We start from the raw sequence: 14,994 nt of genomic DNA on the forward strand, positions 1-14,994 counted from the left end.
CAAATCAAATGAGAAGCACTCTAACTGCCTCAGGAGGTTCTAAAAATGCACTGCTGCTTGGTGTGTGTAGGGTTTTGTCTTATCCTTGCCTCTTGCAGTCATGTTAGTCCTTCAGACTGCTTTACAAGCTATTGTGCAGGTTGGGGAAACCGTAGCACTTTGCACTTTCTTTACAGCCTTTTGTCTGGAGCATCTCTAGGCATTTGAGAAGTATCAAGATCAGACTGATTGGGGGGGGGCCCGGCAGCTCTCGGACTGGTCACCAGCACAGGGGTGAAGCTAAAGGGTAGACCCTGGTCCAGTAATGCTTATGCACATGAGTAACCTGAGAGAGTGGGTCAGCCCCCCAACTAGTGTAAATCAGCACAGGTCTACTGGCACCTTGAGTTCAATGTTATTTGCATGTGTAAGTGTTTGCAGGATCCTCGCCATGCTCCTGCGAGATGGCTATTCCTATCTGCATGTTATGCAGAGGGAAACTGAGGCCCAGAGAGAGGAAGTGACTTACCCAGGGTCTTTCCTTTAACCACTAGGCCAGGTGTTCTCTCCTAAAGGTGGAACGGTCTCCAGAACTGGAGAGCAACAAAAAATGATCAGAGGTTTAGCAAACATGACTGTGAGGAAAGGTTGAAAGAACTTGGAATGTTTAGTGCAGAGGAGAAAGGGCTGGAAGGAAGTGGGGAGGGGGGGGGGAACCTGGTAGTCTTCAAATATGTAAAGGGTTGTAAAGACGACCGTGATCAATTGTTCTCAATGTCCATGTAGGACAAAGGAATTGGCTTATTCTGCAGTAAGGGAGATTCAGGTAAGATATTGGGAAAAGCTTTCTAACAATCAGGATACTTCAGCAGTGCAACAGTTACCTAGGGAGATGGTGGAATCCCCTGTCATTGGTGAAGTTTAAGAACAGGTTAAACAGGTGTCTGGGATGATTTTCGTTTACTTGGTCCTGCCTCAGTGCAGGGGTGGTTGACTAGATGACCTCTTGAGGTCCTTTCCAGCCCTACATTTCTATGATGTATTACGTAGGACCTAAGCTTGCTGTGACTGAAATCCAAGGCAATGATCCTATTGACTTCAATGTGAGCAAGATTAGGCCCTTAGTTTGTACACTGGTTTTTAATTTAAAAACCTTGATAGACGATAACAGACCCTGTAGAGCTGAGATATATTGGCAGTGGCAATGTGCTGTCATTGCCGGTACAGTACCTGTTCTGTGGGTAAACTGAGAAGCCTGCAAACTTGTCAATCTCTCACCATTCACCACCAATAAATGGAGTTGAAGCAAGACAGAATCACTGGTGTTTATTACCTAAACAAGAAAAAAAATCTAAAAATACAAATGAATATTGTCAGATTAAAAGCCACCTTAAAAACCAGACACACACATCCTTACCTCTGTTAATAACACCTGAGAATTAAAAAGGAATGAATTCATAAAACCTAAATTGGCTTCTGCTGTTTGTTTAGGTTCTGCATTTCACTCATCTTGCACATTGAAATCAGTCAGTTTCACTTCCAGAGGCGTATGCCCTAATGCAGAGTTGCAGCATCTGCAGGGTAACGTTTGAACTCTTTGCATAGACATCTAACATGAGAGCAACTCTCCTGCTGTCACTGTATAAAAACATTTTGGGCCAAATGATCAGCTAGTGTAAACCAACATAGCGCAAGCAATTGAGGATCTGGCCCATTATTTTTAAGAAAGCAGCAACGAACCAAAACCTCAGATCCCAGCCCTCCAAAACTTGGAGGGAGCTCTGATCCAGATCCAAAATTCTTGGCTGGCCCACCTCTGTAAAGTGCCTGATCAAAACCCCAGTTCAAAATACACCTCAACTTTTGCAACATGCAGCTCTGAATTCTCCTGCAGTTATTGAGCCTGATTCTTCTCTTACATCAGTGAAACTTCAGATTTCAGTACAGTTACACTCAATTTACATCAGTGGAGACAGCCAGGATTGGTTTTATCCACCTTTAAGGCCTCAAAATAGACTCAGTCCAACTTAGGAGTGGTGGTTTTCTGCATGGGGTAAGTCTCTCCTTAGAAGGGAGGATGAGGTCTATTTCTGCTACTGTCAGGTAAATTTCTGCTCACTGAGAATTTTGCTTCAGTATTCAAATACCAAGGGGAAAGCATTCAATTGGGCCAGCACTTCTGCTGGTATAAATAAACATAGCTCTGTTGACTTCAGTAGAGAAATGCTGATTTATACCAGCTGAAGATCTGACCTACTAATCTTGTCTTGTGAAGTGCAGGGACTTGTCTTCTGTTAGTCCAGTTAGTTGCACAGGGTGTATCTAATTCTCAAGTGTTCCTATCATTATTAATTCCAGTATTGTTTGTCACATTACTTCATGGTCTGATAATCAATCATAAATGTAGTAATATAGTGAAATTAATTAAATAGGCATCTTAGAGCCCCTTCAGTTTATAACTACACAAATATCTTCACTCGATCCCTCATTCAGCAAGATACTCGCATCTAACCTTAAGCATGAGTAGTTCTAGTGAAGTCAATGGGACTATCACAAGCTTAGTTAGACATGCATGCCAGTCTGTGCCCAAATCAAGACCCTGATTCAGGCAAACACTAAAGCATATGCTGAAAACCATCTCTATTAACAAAGGGTTAATTGATTGAGGGTCAAGCAGAAAACTAGCAGTTTTGAAACTCAAAGAATGAGCCAGGTCCTTAATGTACCAAATTTGATCACTTAAAAATACACCAAAACACACAAACCTGAGGGAAATAAATCAAGCAAAAAGCCAGCCCACAGACTTGGGTTACACAGAACTGGGACTGGTTTCTATGCATGACCCTTGCTGCTAATGTCCCACTGACAGGCATAGTCTTTGACTAGAATATGTATTGAAGCCCTTAAATGCAGCCCAGTAAGAAAAAGCCAGTCTCACGTCTGAGAGCGCAAGGCCCCCTGACTTCTTCACAGTGGAATCGAAGCTTAAGTATGGCATAACATGTTCCCACGATGCTGACACAATGCTGTAGACGTCCTAGGGTGAGACCTCTAGCGTGTCCTCCTTAAAATCCAGTCCTTCCTGCTCTTCGCTCTCCAGCTGCTCTAGTTTACTCGATTTGTCATGTAGTATCTCCCCATGAGTTTTCAAAAATCTGGAATAAAAAAAAACTTGGAATTTAGCATCGCTAGATGGGGGAGCAGCCAAAATTCCCACTGGGCTCAAGGGGAGCCTGATACAAACTCCCCTGATGTCAATGGGAGTCTTTGCATTGACTTCGGGGGCTTTAGATCAGGCCCTAGGAGACAGTGGCTACATGCCTTCCTCAGAAGACGCTGGGCATCTTTTTGTGGTGCCTGATTCTGCAAGGTGCTCACGGCTGTCCTCTCTTCAGCAGGAGCTGAGGGAGCACAGTGCCATGCAAGATTGGGCCCATGAGACTAGTATAGGAATCAAAATCAGAACCTCTTATCCAAGCTCTTAGACATCTGTTTTTGGAAAAACAGGACCTAGATTTTGGCTTTGCAGAACCAAAAACCTCACGACTGAGGCTTTGCAAAATCAAAACTACCCCCCTATGTTTAACTTAACCCAGAGGCCAACTTCTGCTCTCAAACACATTGTACAGCTTTAGTGGGAAATGTACACGCAGAAGGGTGGAAGTTGGGCTTTGGGCCAGGTTCTGATCTGGGTTGCTCTAGATTTACACTGCTGTAACTCCATTTACTCCCATGCAATTACTCTGGATATGCATACATGGAACTGAGATCAGAATTTGGCTCTAAATTTCTGAGGAGGCTTCAGACCTAATGGGATGAAGCAGCACTCGATATACAGAACAGATTAAAGCAGCTGAGCGAGTTGCCTAGTAACCTCTCCTTTTCAAGGGTCACTTATGTCACCTAAATAACAGCTTCTGTCCCGGTTCCTTTTTGATAATGTTGAGTTTGTAGTAATGCCTTAAAGCTCTCGACATCTTCTCATAAGTCATATTCACGCGGTTCTGTAAGAATAAAAGACATCGTTTTCAGCGCAAAACACCTCCTAGGATCAGGCTCTCAAAGGAGGCAAGGTACTTCCCCTTGGACAGGACAGGACAGGTAAGACCTGGTATTCAACAGTTAAGGAATGACCAACCTAATCTCCCCCAAACTTACCTTATGGTTTCCCCAGAGCCTGGCAAGTCCATTGGGGTCAACAACCCGGAAAATCTTGGCTTCTTTATCTTCCCATTTGATGTATGGCTCGTACCGGCTGTCAGAGAGGAGCTGATAGACATAATCCCAGAGTAACCTGCAGTCTGCACATAACACAGAAGAAAACATTCAGTTTTAAGTTTGTCTGTAGATTGTGTGGACACATGCTGTCAGAAGACAGGTATTAATAAAACCCTGTCTCTTCTAGCCCTTTTAATTAGTAGATACCTACCTCCTTGGTAAAGCACTGATATCATATCCACATCTTGCAGATGGGGAAACTGAGGCACAGATTAATTTCTCTGGACCTCTGAAGTGTGGGACAAGCTTCCCCAGTCAGGAAGACTGTCTAACCCTCACACACTGTGCAGCACTCTGTCCCCTTCTAGAGTGGCTGGGTCACATAGTGAGGATGATTAACCTGCTAACTTAGCTAACAGAGCTGGGCTTTTTAACTCAGGCTGTAAACACTCCAGTTCTTAGAACCAGAGGTCCCGGGTTCAACTCTGGTGTGTGTGTGTGTCCATTCTGCTCTGAGTAGGGCAGTATGATGCAGATGAGCTACACACTGGGCTTTCTCCAAGAGCTCTTTCTTTTGTTCGTTCTTGGCTTCTTTAGTCTAACATAAAGGTTCTTTTACTGAAGATGTTTGGGCAAGGACCCTTAATAGGACCCATTTCTAATTGTAGATTGGAGGTGATAGGAGCTGCAAGGATGACCTGAGGCTAATTTGGCTGCTCCCATTAGACACCAAGTCATGTTTTGCGGATATTCAAAGATAGACAAAGGTGCATCAGACTCACCACTGAGTTCTGGAAGCACAGACATAGGTTTCCCAGTGAAACCTCTCTTGGGTGCCCCTTGCTGGGCAGAAACTATATACTTACACCCCCAGAGTTTTATTTTTCAGGCAGCACTGCTTTCAATGCCCGAGGGCCCATTTGACATGTCAGACACAGGCATGAGACTTTAAAAATGAATACTCACCTGCAATTTTACCATCAACTGGGGCTGGTGGTGTAGTGGGAAAAGAACAGAAGATCTCTGCCCTGTAGTTGATGTCCGAGCTGTGATGGGAGAGGTTAAGTGGCTCCATTCTATAGGAAGCCTTGTTGGGAGACCTGGCTTGTTGTGCATGGCTCCGATCGCTTGTTGACGACAAAGGGAGAGCAACTGAGGAAATGTCTAACCTGCCGTTCACACCTGCAAGGAAACCCGATGCATCCTTGTTTGTTACAGTATTTCCAGTAAGACCCCATGAAAACAATTTTACCAGTATGATACAGAGCACAGACTGGCTAGGATGGATTTACGGGGCAAAGTCCATGCCCTGTGTCTGCTCCAAGTGGATGATGAACTCAGTTCTCCTGTCACTCCATAGACTTCAGTGCATGCAAGTGGAGAATGGAACCTATTGGGGGGGATATCCTAGGAGAGGGGAACTGTTGTGGAAGGAAGCAGCAGGGAAGTGAAAGGGCACTGAGGCGGGTTAGGGAGCTACTGGCCAGGAGAAAGGTAGATGGTGAATCTTCACGTTCCCTTCCTAGCTTCCCTGCTTCCTCAGTGTCAGATCAGGCTAAGGGAAAATATCAGTTAAGACCCCTAAGGGCTGGGCTTCCAAAACCTGAGGTCATGGCTGAAACAGTCACCCTAAGTGACTTGCTGAAGGATGTAGTCTGGAATTAAAACCGAGGACTCCCTGCCCCCCACCCCTGTGCTCAGACCACTCGGCCTTGCCTCCCTCAGACAGAAATGTAAAAGTGCAAGTGAGAGATCTTAGGTTTGTTTCTTGACTAACCCCACCACCAGGCACACTGACCAAATGCTCCCAAAGAAGCACTGTACCTTCTGGCGGGCTCTGGATCTGCATGTGTTTTGCCTCTGTGAAGGGTGAGTTAAATAAAGGGCTGCACACCAGGGCTCTTCTCTGGGTTTTAATGTACTGAAGTAACTCGTACAGAACATCACCTGTGAGGACAGGAAAGAAATTGTGTCTCTCTGGATTAGCATGGTCTGAAATGTATTGATCACAACAGCCTGCCTGGGCAGGGGGTTACCTAGGCAGGGAAACCTACCTGGAAAGCTGACAAAAGCTCCCCTTCCTCCCCCCTCCCCCCCCCCAATGTAATGTGGTCTCTAGCCACGTGCCTAGCTGCTACCCCGTCCATCATGGTTTAAGGGACTCTTGTGAAAGAAAGCATGCCCATTGAAAAGGATTTGTCTTGTAGATAAGGCACAGACTTCATAAATGCATAGATTTAAGGCCAGAAGGGATTGTTAGCCCATCTAGTTTGACCTCCTGTGTAACACAGGGCATAGAATTTCACCCATATTCTCAATCTACCACAAACTCACTGTGTGTCCTTGGACAAGTCACTTGCTCTCTGCCTTAGTTCCCCATCTTCTGCCTTTGTTAGTAATTTTACATCATTACTGTAATCTCTTTGGGGCAAGGACAGTCTCTTACTATGTACAGGTACAATGCACTAGTTTCTGATGGGTGTGAGCCTCTAGGTGCTACGATAAGGTAAATAATTATGAAGGCTTTTCCATGTTCAGTAGCAGAATTCAAGTAGCCCAGCATCTGTTCTCTCTGCACTTGTTGATTTCTTGATAGGAGTATCCTACACTTACATAGCACCTGGCATCCCAAAGGACTTCAATTTTTTACAACCCAATACCCAAATTATAAAGGGTCATTTCACCCACCACTCAAACTGCGGCCACCTCTGGGGTGGAAAACAGCTGTCTTTAACAGTGCTTTCTACTATAGTTTAGTATAGGAAACAAACTTACACCCAGTTGAAATTGTAGGGGAACCATGGCCCATGTGTGGTGCTGACAGACCAGGTCCCCAAATCTCACCTAAAACACTGACAAATACGTAGCTGGACTAAGTCTGACTCACCTGTGTGTTAGTATTGTTAAAACAGGCTTTAGGATTATAAGAACGTTTGAGTTCCAGAGGGGTAGCCGTGTTAGTCTGTTTTTAGCAAAACAGCAAGAGTCCTGAGGCACCTTAAAGACTAACAAATTTATCTGGGCATAAGCTTTTGGCTTTAGTCGAAGGTGCTGCAGGACTTTCGCTGTTTTGCTAAGAATGTTTGAGTTGCTGCATCCACTAATCTCAACATCTGGATCCCATATTGTAAGGTAATATATTTAAAGCATTTGTATGGCAAATCGGTCTGTAAATCAGACAGGAGTGGGACATTAACTAGTGTGACATGCTGGGCTCCAACAGAAGGTGTAATGTCCTGCCCAAAAAGGAAGGCCCAGCAAGACCAGAAGAACTAGAGTGGAACATGAGGACAAAAGACTGTTGTTCACTCTCTCCCTACCCCATGAAGATAAGTCATGCAAATGAATTCCTCCCATCAGCTGACATATTTGCAGCTCAGAGCAGAAGGAGGCAGGGAATAAAAACCTTTAACAAGGAGGAATGGGATCTCTATGCTGCTTGGCCTCTGAGGGCTTGTCTTCGCTTACCTCGGAGATTCGGTGGCAGTCTACCAGAGTTACGCAAGTTTTTTGCGTAGCTTGCGTAACTCCCACCGACTTCTCTGCTTCACTGCGCTGATGGGAACCGTGTTCCCGTCAATGCAGCGCTATAGCACTTGAGAAGGTGGTCTTAATATGTTGATTTGTGGATCGACTGAGCGGGTCTTCACTGACCGCTCAGTCGATCTGACAGTGGTATATTTGCCGCCAACAGTGAAGACATAAGCTTAGGCATAATGTTTTCTAGGCATAAGCAAAAGAACCCCAGTGCTTATCCTGGGCTAGCCCTAAAATTGGGCTTGCTTATTATAGAGGTGGGTGGATGTGTGTGTGCGCGCGCACCTTGTAAATAACTCTCTTGCTTCCTTTTCCTATCTTACAAATCTTTAGATAGTTTATAGGATTGGCTACAAGCGTTGTCCTTAGTGAGATCTAAAGTGCAACTGACCTGGGGTATGAGACTGGTCCTCTGGGGCTAACCTAAATAATGCTGTGATCCTTGGTGTAAGGAACCCTCTGTCACAAAGGTATGCCTACTGGGGTGGCAAGACAGATGGGAGAACCCAAGGGGACTGTCTGTCATTCCATGTTAACAATGTTCTAGTACATGAGGGTGAGGTGTTTACACTTAACTGGCTGGTGAAATCGAAGTATACAATTCACAGCCAGTTTGGGGTTTGTGGCCTGGTTTTAACAGTCGGCTCTGAGGTTGGTACTCTCACTCTTGAGCCACAGCAGGAGAGCTTGACAGTGTAAGAGAACATGAGGTAGGAGTCAGAACAGGACCAGACATGAATATGAATGAGACTATCCAGATATATTCAATAGTAAGGGATACATACTCCTATGCCTCAGGGCATATGATAACCTCTACAGACCGTCAAGAAGAAACTTTCTCCACAGACAGATTATCCCATAATTCCCCATTGCCATGTTCTTACACTTGTTGCTGAAGCATCCCACTCTGGACGCTGCCAAGGGCAGGATACTGGACTATATGGACTCCTGGTCTAATCTAGTGTGACGATTCCTGTAATCCTGTTTAGCTGCAGTTTAGATAGACGCGTTAGGAAGGGAGGGGCAGGGATGATTTCTCCCCCACCCCCTCTTTCCTCAGGGCACCCAGACAAGACAGGGCAGGATGTCGATGCTTTGTTATTCCTATCCTTCTCTGCATTACCAAGAGGCCCCAAATGAAAGCAGTGTGCCATGGTGATAGGTGCTGTACAGACATTGTGAGATTTTCTCCTCTGAAGGGTTCACAGTCTAATCAGACGAAAGGTGGGTAGGAAAATGACTTCCCCTAGGTCATGCATCAGGTCAGTGGCCAAGGGATGAAGCTAAGCCAGGTCTCCAGAATCCCAACTTTGTGTCCTGTCCCTTGGACTGGATGGTACAGCACATTCAGCTGTCATTTTTAAAAAAATTACTCCTTTTCCTCTGACCTGAGCTAGGAGCCCTGTATCTGAAATCCTCCTTGGTGAGGATGCAGAGGGCTCTTCCGTTCATTTCAAACTTGCTTTCATCCGTGTGCCGGAGTGAATATTCTTTCTCTGCCCATCTTAACCAGTGGACCACGTCATCCTTGCTCCACAGCGAGGGCTGGATTCCTGAAACCAAGCAAGAACAATGAGAAAGGGGCAGGAAGGGACACTGGTCTTGTCCGGCATCAAACTTCCATTCTAAAGGAGCCACTTGAATAGTACACATCAAGCTCGTTGCTGTCTATTTTCTTTCTCAGGTGTCTTGTTCTCAGATTTATTGTCAGTGGGAGAACCTCTCCTGCTGACATAGTTCTTGCTGCTTGCGGGGATGGTTATTGATCACAAAGGAGAGCGCTCGCCCGTCAGCATACAGCAGGGGTAGCCAAGCTTGCTGACACCCCCGTCCCCCCAAGACCTCCCTCCCAGCTAGGCAGAATCGTCTAGCCCCACTACCCTGCCACAGGGCAGAATCTGAGCTCCCCACCCCAGTCTGGTAGGTAGAAAATGGGGAGAGGCACAAGGGGCTCCACAAGCCACACTTTAAAAGAGCTGCGTGCAGCTCACGAGCCACGGTTTGGCTACCCCGGCATAGAGCATCTTCACCAGATGGGCTGCAGTGGCACAGCGCTATCGGTACAGCTCTAGCGCTACATGTGTAGACATGGCTTAATTCTCTCAGGCCCGTTTGAAAATCCCAGCCTCTGAGTAGAACTAGTGCTAACCTCTCTCAAAGCACTTAACAACTATTACTGCATCCTCACACCCCTGTGAGAAGCAAGTGGTATTCGCTCCCTTGTACTGACTGGTCAACTAGAGGATAACTGCCTACTAGTGCTATTTGTTAATGGAGTTACTACTTTAGCTCCAGTGATAGAGGTCTTCAGTATAGTACTGAAGATTCAGAAGACAAACTGCTAGTGACCTATATAGTGGGCTGTTGCTTTTTCAGTGCTTCATAAAGTACCTCCTCAGTAATGCTGATTTATAGATCATTAAACAAGGCAGCATCTACTCACTGAGCCTGCCAGGTAACTTGAAAATTTCGCCTTCACTGATTGGCTGCAGTGGTGCCACACATCTGGACTGTGATTGCGGTGGTAAGGAAGCTGCTGTTACAGGGTTGGAAGAAGAATTGACTGTCACTTCACCCTGGGGGGGGGGAAAGAGGTTAACACATCAACTGAAAATGAACTGCACCAGCTGTAAGTACCCTCCGGCTGTGCACAAGTAGGGAGTTTTAAGCAGTCTCTCTATCCTGTTTAAAGAAAGTATCCTCTTGTAACCGCCCCTCAAAAGCTAAGCAAACTTCCGCCTGGGTGAGGTGGAGGGGACACCCTCAGGGACAATCCAGGGCAGGAACTAGTGCTGATTCAGCTGAGGGTACTCTCCTCTGAGTCAGTTCTCCAACAGGGTGATGATGCTGAAGCTGTGTTCTGGGAAGTGCCATCTCACACCCAAGACCTAAAGCAGAAGTGCTAATTGTGTGTTGGTGGGGATGGTCAGATTTCCCCCCTTTGCTGCAAGACCAGTGTAGGGAAGGATTTTTAACCCTGATGTACTGACCAAAGTCACTTGGGCAATTGCTCCATCTCCCTAACTTCTCCCTCAACTTTAACATCGGCTCTGTAATTCTTCTTCAGTTCCTATCTTAAACACACCATGCTCAACTCCAGAGATGGAAGAAGTGATCCTTTGTTTGTAGACGGGATGAAAGAAGCTTAAATATATATAATGCCTAGATCTAGGAAGGATGGCCTAGTGAATAGGGTGCAGGCCTGAGTTCAATTCCTAGCTCAGCTACGGGCAGCCGGAGTGATTTTTAGGCAAGTCACTTAATCTACATTGTATTTCAAAAAAAGAGCTAATATTTCCCTACCTCACAGGGTTGTCTGAAGATTAATTCTGTTAATGACTGTGATGCTCAGGATGACGTGCTGAGGACAATACTATAACTAGCTAGATAGAGGGAATACAACTAATGCCCCTCATCAATGATTTCAACATAAATGGTAGTTCCCATCCTATGCACTTATATGGCCCCAATTGCCATAGTTTTCAAGCATCCTCACACTCTTTAATGGATTCATCCTTCCAACACCCTGTTAGGCGGGGCTACTCCCATGCTATAGATAGCTGCACTGTGTGTGTTCCCCAACTCCCACAAAGTCCCACTGGGGAAGGAGGTGCTGTGATAGCCTGCAATTAAACCCTAATCTCCACAGTTCCAGGCTAACACCATAACCCCCAGACCATCCAGCCTGTATGAGTTCCCTCTGCAGTCAGAGAATTGATCATATGGGGATATGCACACCTGATTCTTATGGATTCTAATCCTTGTTTAGTGCTGAAGGAGGAGGCAGGGGAAAGGTCCCTGCCAATGTACTCTTAGGAAATATCATCCCAACCCTATATCTGTCACTCAGTTTTAATTGAGAGCATGTTTTATTGGTCCAGTGGGTGTGTGGGGGGAGCTGTAGACATGATATCTTGATTTTTAGTAATGCTTTTGACAGTTACATGACATTTTCAGAAGCGAACTAGGGGAAATGTCATCTAGATAAATTTCTTTAAGGTGGGTACAAAATTGGTTGAAAGACCATACTCAGAGTAGTTATCAATGGCTGCTGTCAAACTGGAGGGACATATCTAGTAGGGTAACACAGGGGTCTGTCCTGGGTCCAGTATTAATCAATATTTTAATTAATGACTTGGATAATGGAGTGGTGTGTGTTTATAAAACTTGCAGATGACAGCAGGCTGGGAGGGGTTGCTAGCACTTTGGAGGACAGGATCAGAATTCAAAGAACCTTGAGTTCTCCAAACTGAAGAACGGGTCTGAAATTGAGATGAAATTCAATAAAACAAATGCAAAGTGCTACACTTAAGAGGGAAAAATCAAATGCACAACTACTAAATGGGGAGTAACAGGCGAGGCTGAAAAGGATCTGGGGTTACAGTGAATCACAAACTGAATGCAAGTCAATGGAGTGCAGTTGTGAAAGGCTAATATCCTTCTGGGGTGTATTAACAGGAATGTTGTCTGTAAGACATGGGAGATAATTTTCCTGTTCTATTTGGCACTGGTGAGATCTCAGCTCGAGTACTAGGTCCAGTTCAGAGTGCCACACTTTAAGAAAGATGTGGACAAATTGGAGATAGTCCTGGAGATAGCAACAAATGATAAAAGGTTTAGAAAACTTCACCTATGAGAAGGATTTAAAAAAAACTGGGCATGTTTAATCTTGAGGAAAAGTAAGGGGGGACCTGATAACAATCTTCAAATATGTGAAGACCTGCTAAGAAGCCAGTGATCAATTGTTCTCCATGTCCATTGAAGGTAGGACAAGGAATAATGGTCTTAATCTGAAGCAAGGTTAGGTTAGATATTAGGAAATCCTTTCTAACTATAAGGATAGTTAAGCACTGAAATAGACTTCAAGGGAGGTTGTGAAATCAAGCACTTGTCATGGGATGAGTTAGATATTCTTGGTCCCGCCCCTCCAGCCCTACATCTCTGATTCCATGTGAGCAAGAATCAGATTGGTATCAGATCCCGTTTACATTGTGAAATGTTCAAGGAAGTAATCTTCCCTCCTCCTTCCCCCCCTCCCGAATCACAGTAATGTGGTTCTAACCAATTGCTGAGCTGACTTTTACACTGGAAAAGATTTCACTCCCTGGGATCTTTACAACCCATCCTGCAAAAAGATTAGCCAAATTTTCTAAAGCAGACACTGATTCTGGGCAACTCAGTTTGTGGGAGCCCAGCTTGGGTCTGATTGTTGGAGGTGCTGCACCCTTCCAGCTTCTATTGGCTTCATTTGGAGTTGTGGGTGCTCAGCACCTCTGAAAATTGGATGCAAAAACTACCAAATTGGGCAGCCACAAATCAAGGCACACAAAAGCACTAGTCACTTCTTAAAATTTGGCTATGCACTTTTTTCTAGCCTTTCCAAGCTCCTAAGGAACATTCACAGGGTCTCTAAAGCAAGGATCCTCAACCACATGCAGTTCTTCTGAAGATCAGTATGTCACTCTGGTTGAGCCCATGTGTTAGATGAGAACCTGGTCTCAGCCTGATTGAGTGGAGCATTGATAAGAAGGGCCATTGGCAATATGAATATTCTAATCTACATGCACCAGGTCATCTCTCCTGGTCTCAATGTCTTCCTAATATCCCAAGGTAGACACATCATTGCATAGGAGCAGCAATTTATAACTGCAGAAGGATACACACAATATTTGGCTTTTCCTACTTTCATAATACTCAATCATTCTGTAAGTCTTCTGTGGACAGATGTCTTTAATGTCTAATGTTAATTGTATCCGAAGAAAGCCTTCCAAAAATGGCTTAACTACTGGATCTTTCCCAAACTACTCTTCACTTCTTTCAACAGGTGGTTAGCTTTATTAGCAGTAGTATCATTTATTATAATTAAAATACGCTTTTCTTAAAAGCTCAGAAAATGTATTAATTACTAGGAGACAATCCAGCATGAATTCTTAACTTCCTTTATAGCAACATGAGGTATGTTTCAGATTCATTTTAAGTAACAGGCTACAGGAAAAATAAAAGTGAAAGAGGTTAGCAGGGGAAACTATTTTTCTCTTCTAGAAAAATGCTTTCTGGCTTTATATTTTTCTCCCATCAGCTCAACTATATTGCAGCTAAATTTACCTTTTTTTTAAAAGGTAGATATTCTGCTAGTTCACAGGTGTTCTTGGGGGAGAAGAAAAACAGCCTTAATTTTGTTCCATTTATTTTCTCCTCAGTGTTTGAGTCTCAGGCTCTTTGGTTATTTTTTTTCCTTAGTTCTAATGGGTTCTCTTTGGAGGGTCTACGGAGGCTTGCTGGCAACTAAAACGTCATAAAACTTACTTAGAAATAAAACCTAAATCATGGAGTATTCCTCCAGCTCTAAGTTAAGGTGACCTCTTACAGGTAAATCTGTAAAACTGTGGGCAGGGATGTCAGGTTTTTTAATTGTCTTTGCAAAATGCTAGTTCTTGGTTTTATATATAATAGTGAAGCATGATCTAGCTGCTTTGCCTGCTTCCCCTTATGAAGTGACCCTAAGGAAGGAAGGGGAATTCCAGTGTTTGTTAATAACAGGCTTATGTTGACACAGAGCAGGGAGGATCAGACTGTTTCAAGGAAAGATCTGACACACCCACAATCTTGCTGGGGTATGGGTGGGGGGCAGAGTGGGGGCTAGGAGTGTTTGGGGATTTGAGGGGGCAGGGGTGGGAAGGGGAGAGCTGTACTGGGTGGGGGGGTCATACCTATAGGGGCGGTGTGGGTGTAGGAGGAAGGTGGCTGCGGGCAAGTGTTTGAAAAGAGGGGGAAGATTGTTGGGGGGCTGAGAGCTGGGGGGTCTCGGGCCGGGCTGGGAAGGAAGCCGGGCAGGAAGGCTGCACCGAGGGGTGAGTGCGGAATGGGAGGCGAAGGGCGGTCGCAGCAATGAGCTCTTACCTTCATTCCAGGTGGGAGGTGGGGAAGGTGCAGCTCCGGCCCTGGGGGGCCCTCCGCTCCCGCTGCTCCAAAGCAGGTTTCCTCCCCTCCGCCCCCGCCCCACTTGGCCAGGGAGGGCGCCGATCCCTTCCCTCCGCCCCGTGCTGCCTGGTCCCCCCACCGGCCGCGCAGACTCTGCGGTCGCTGGTATTATCCTTCCGGGAAACGAAAACGAAACGAAGCGGATCTGAGAGGAGCAGGCGTGCAGCCCCGGGGCCACCGCCACGTCCCCCTCCCCAGGCCGCCCGCCGTGCTCCCAGCCGGGCCCCGCCCGACCCGCACAGAGCTGGGGGCGCGGCTGGGGGTGGGCGGCGGGCGGCC

The 14,994-nt window shown here is 45.6% G+C and overlaps 1 protein-coding gene across 2 annotated transcripts; it reads right to left on the reverse strand.

Moving 5' to 3' along the window:
- Window positions 1-1,290: 1,290 nt before the first annotated feature.
- On the reverse strand, window positions 1,291-14,694 carry ETV7 (ETS variant transcription factor 7). Of its 2 annotated transcripts, XM_067531767.1 has the most exons (8): window positions 14,635-14,694; window positions 10,178-10,310; window positions 9,123-9,287; window positions 6,022-6,144; window positions 5,164-5,379; window positions 4,138-4,280; window positions 3,883-3,983; window positions 1,291-3,134 (listed from the first exon to the last, which is right to left on the reverse strand). In XM_067531767.1, the coding sequence occupies exons 1-8, from the start codon at window positions 14,638-14,640 to the stop codon at window positions 3,017-3,019; spliced, it is 1,005 nt and encodes a 334-aa protein (XP_067387868.1). In that variant the 5' UTR covers window positions 14,641-14,694; the 3' UTR covers window positions 1,291-3,016. The 2 variants fall into 2 exon arrangements, with proteins under 2 accessions (XP_067387868.1, XP_067387869.1); XM_067531768.1 differs by lacking the exon at window positions 6,022-6,144.
- Window positions 14,695-14,994: the final 300 nt, after the last annotated feature.

This window comes from Emydura macquarii, unplaced genomic scaffold (genome assembly GCF_026122565.2).
Source record: "Emydura macquarii macquarii isolate MOO-44397 ecotype Brisbane River unplaced genomic scaffold, CSIRO-AGI_Emac_v2 contig_3220, whole genome shotgun sequence".
NCBI classification, from domain to species: domain Eukaryota; kingdom Metazoa; phylum Chordata; order Testudines; family Chelidae; genus Emydura; species Emydura macquarii.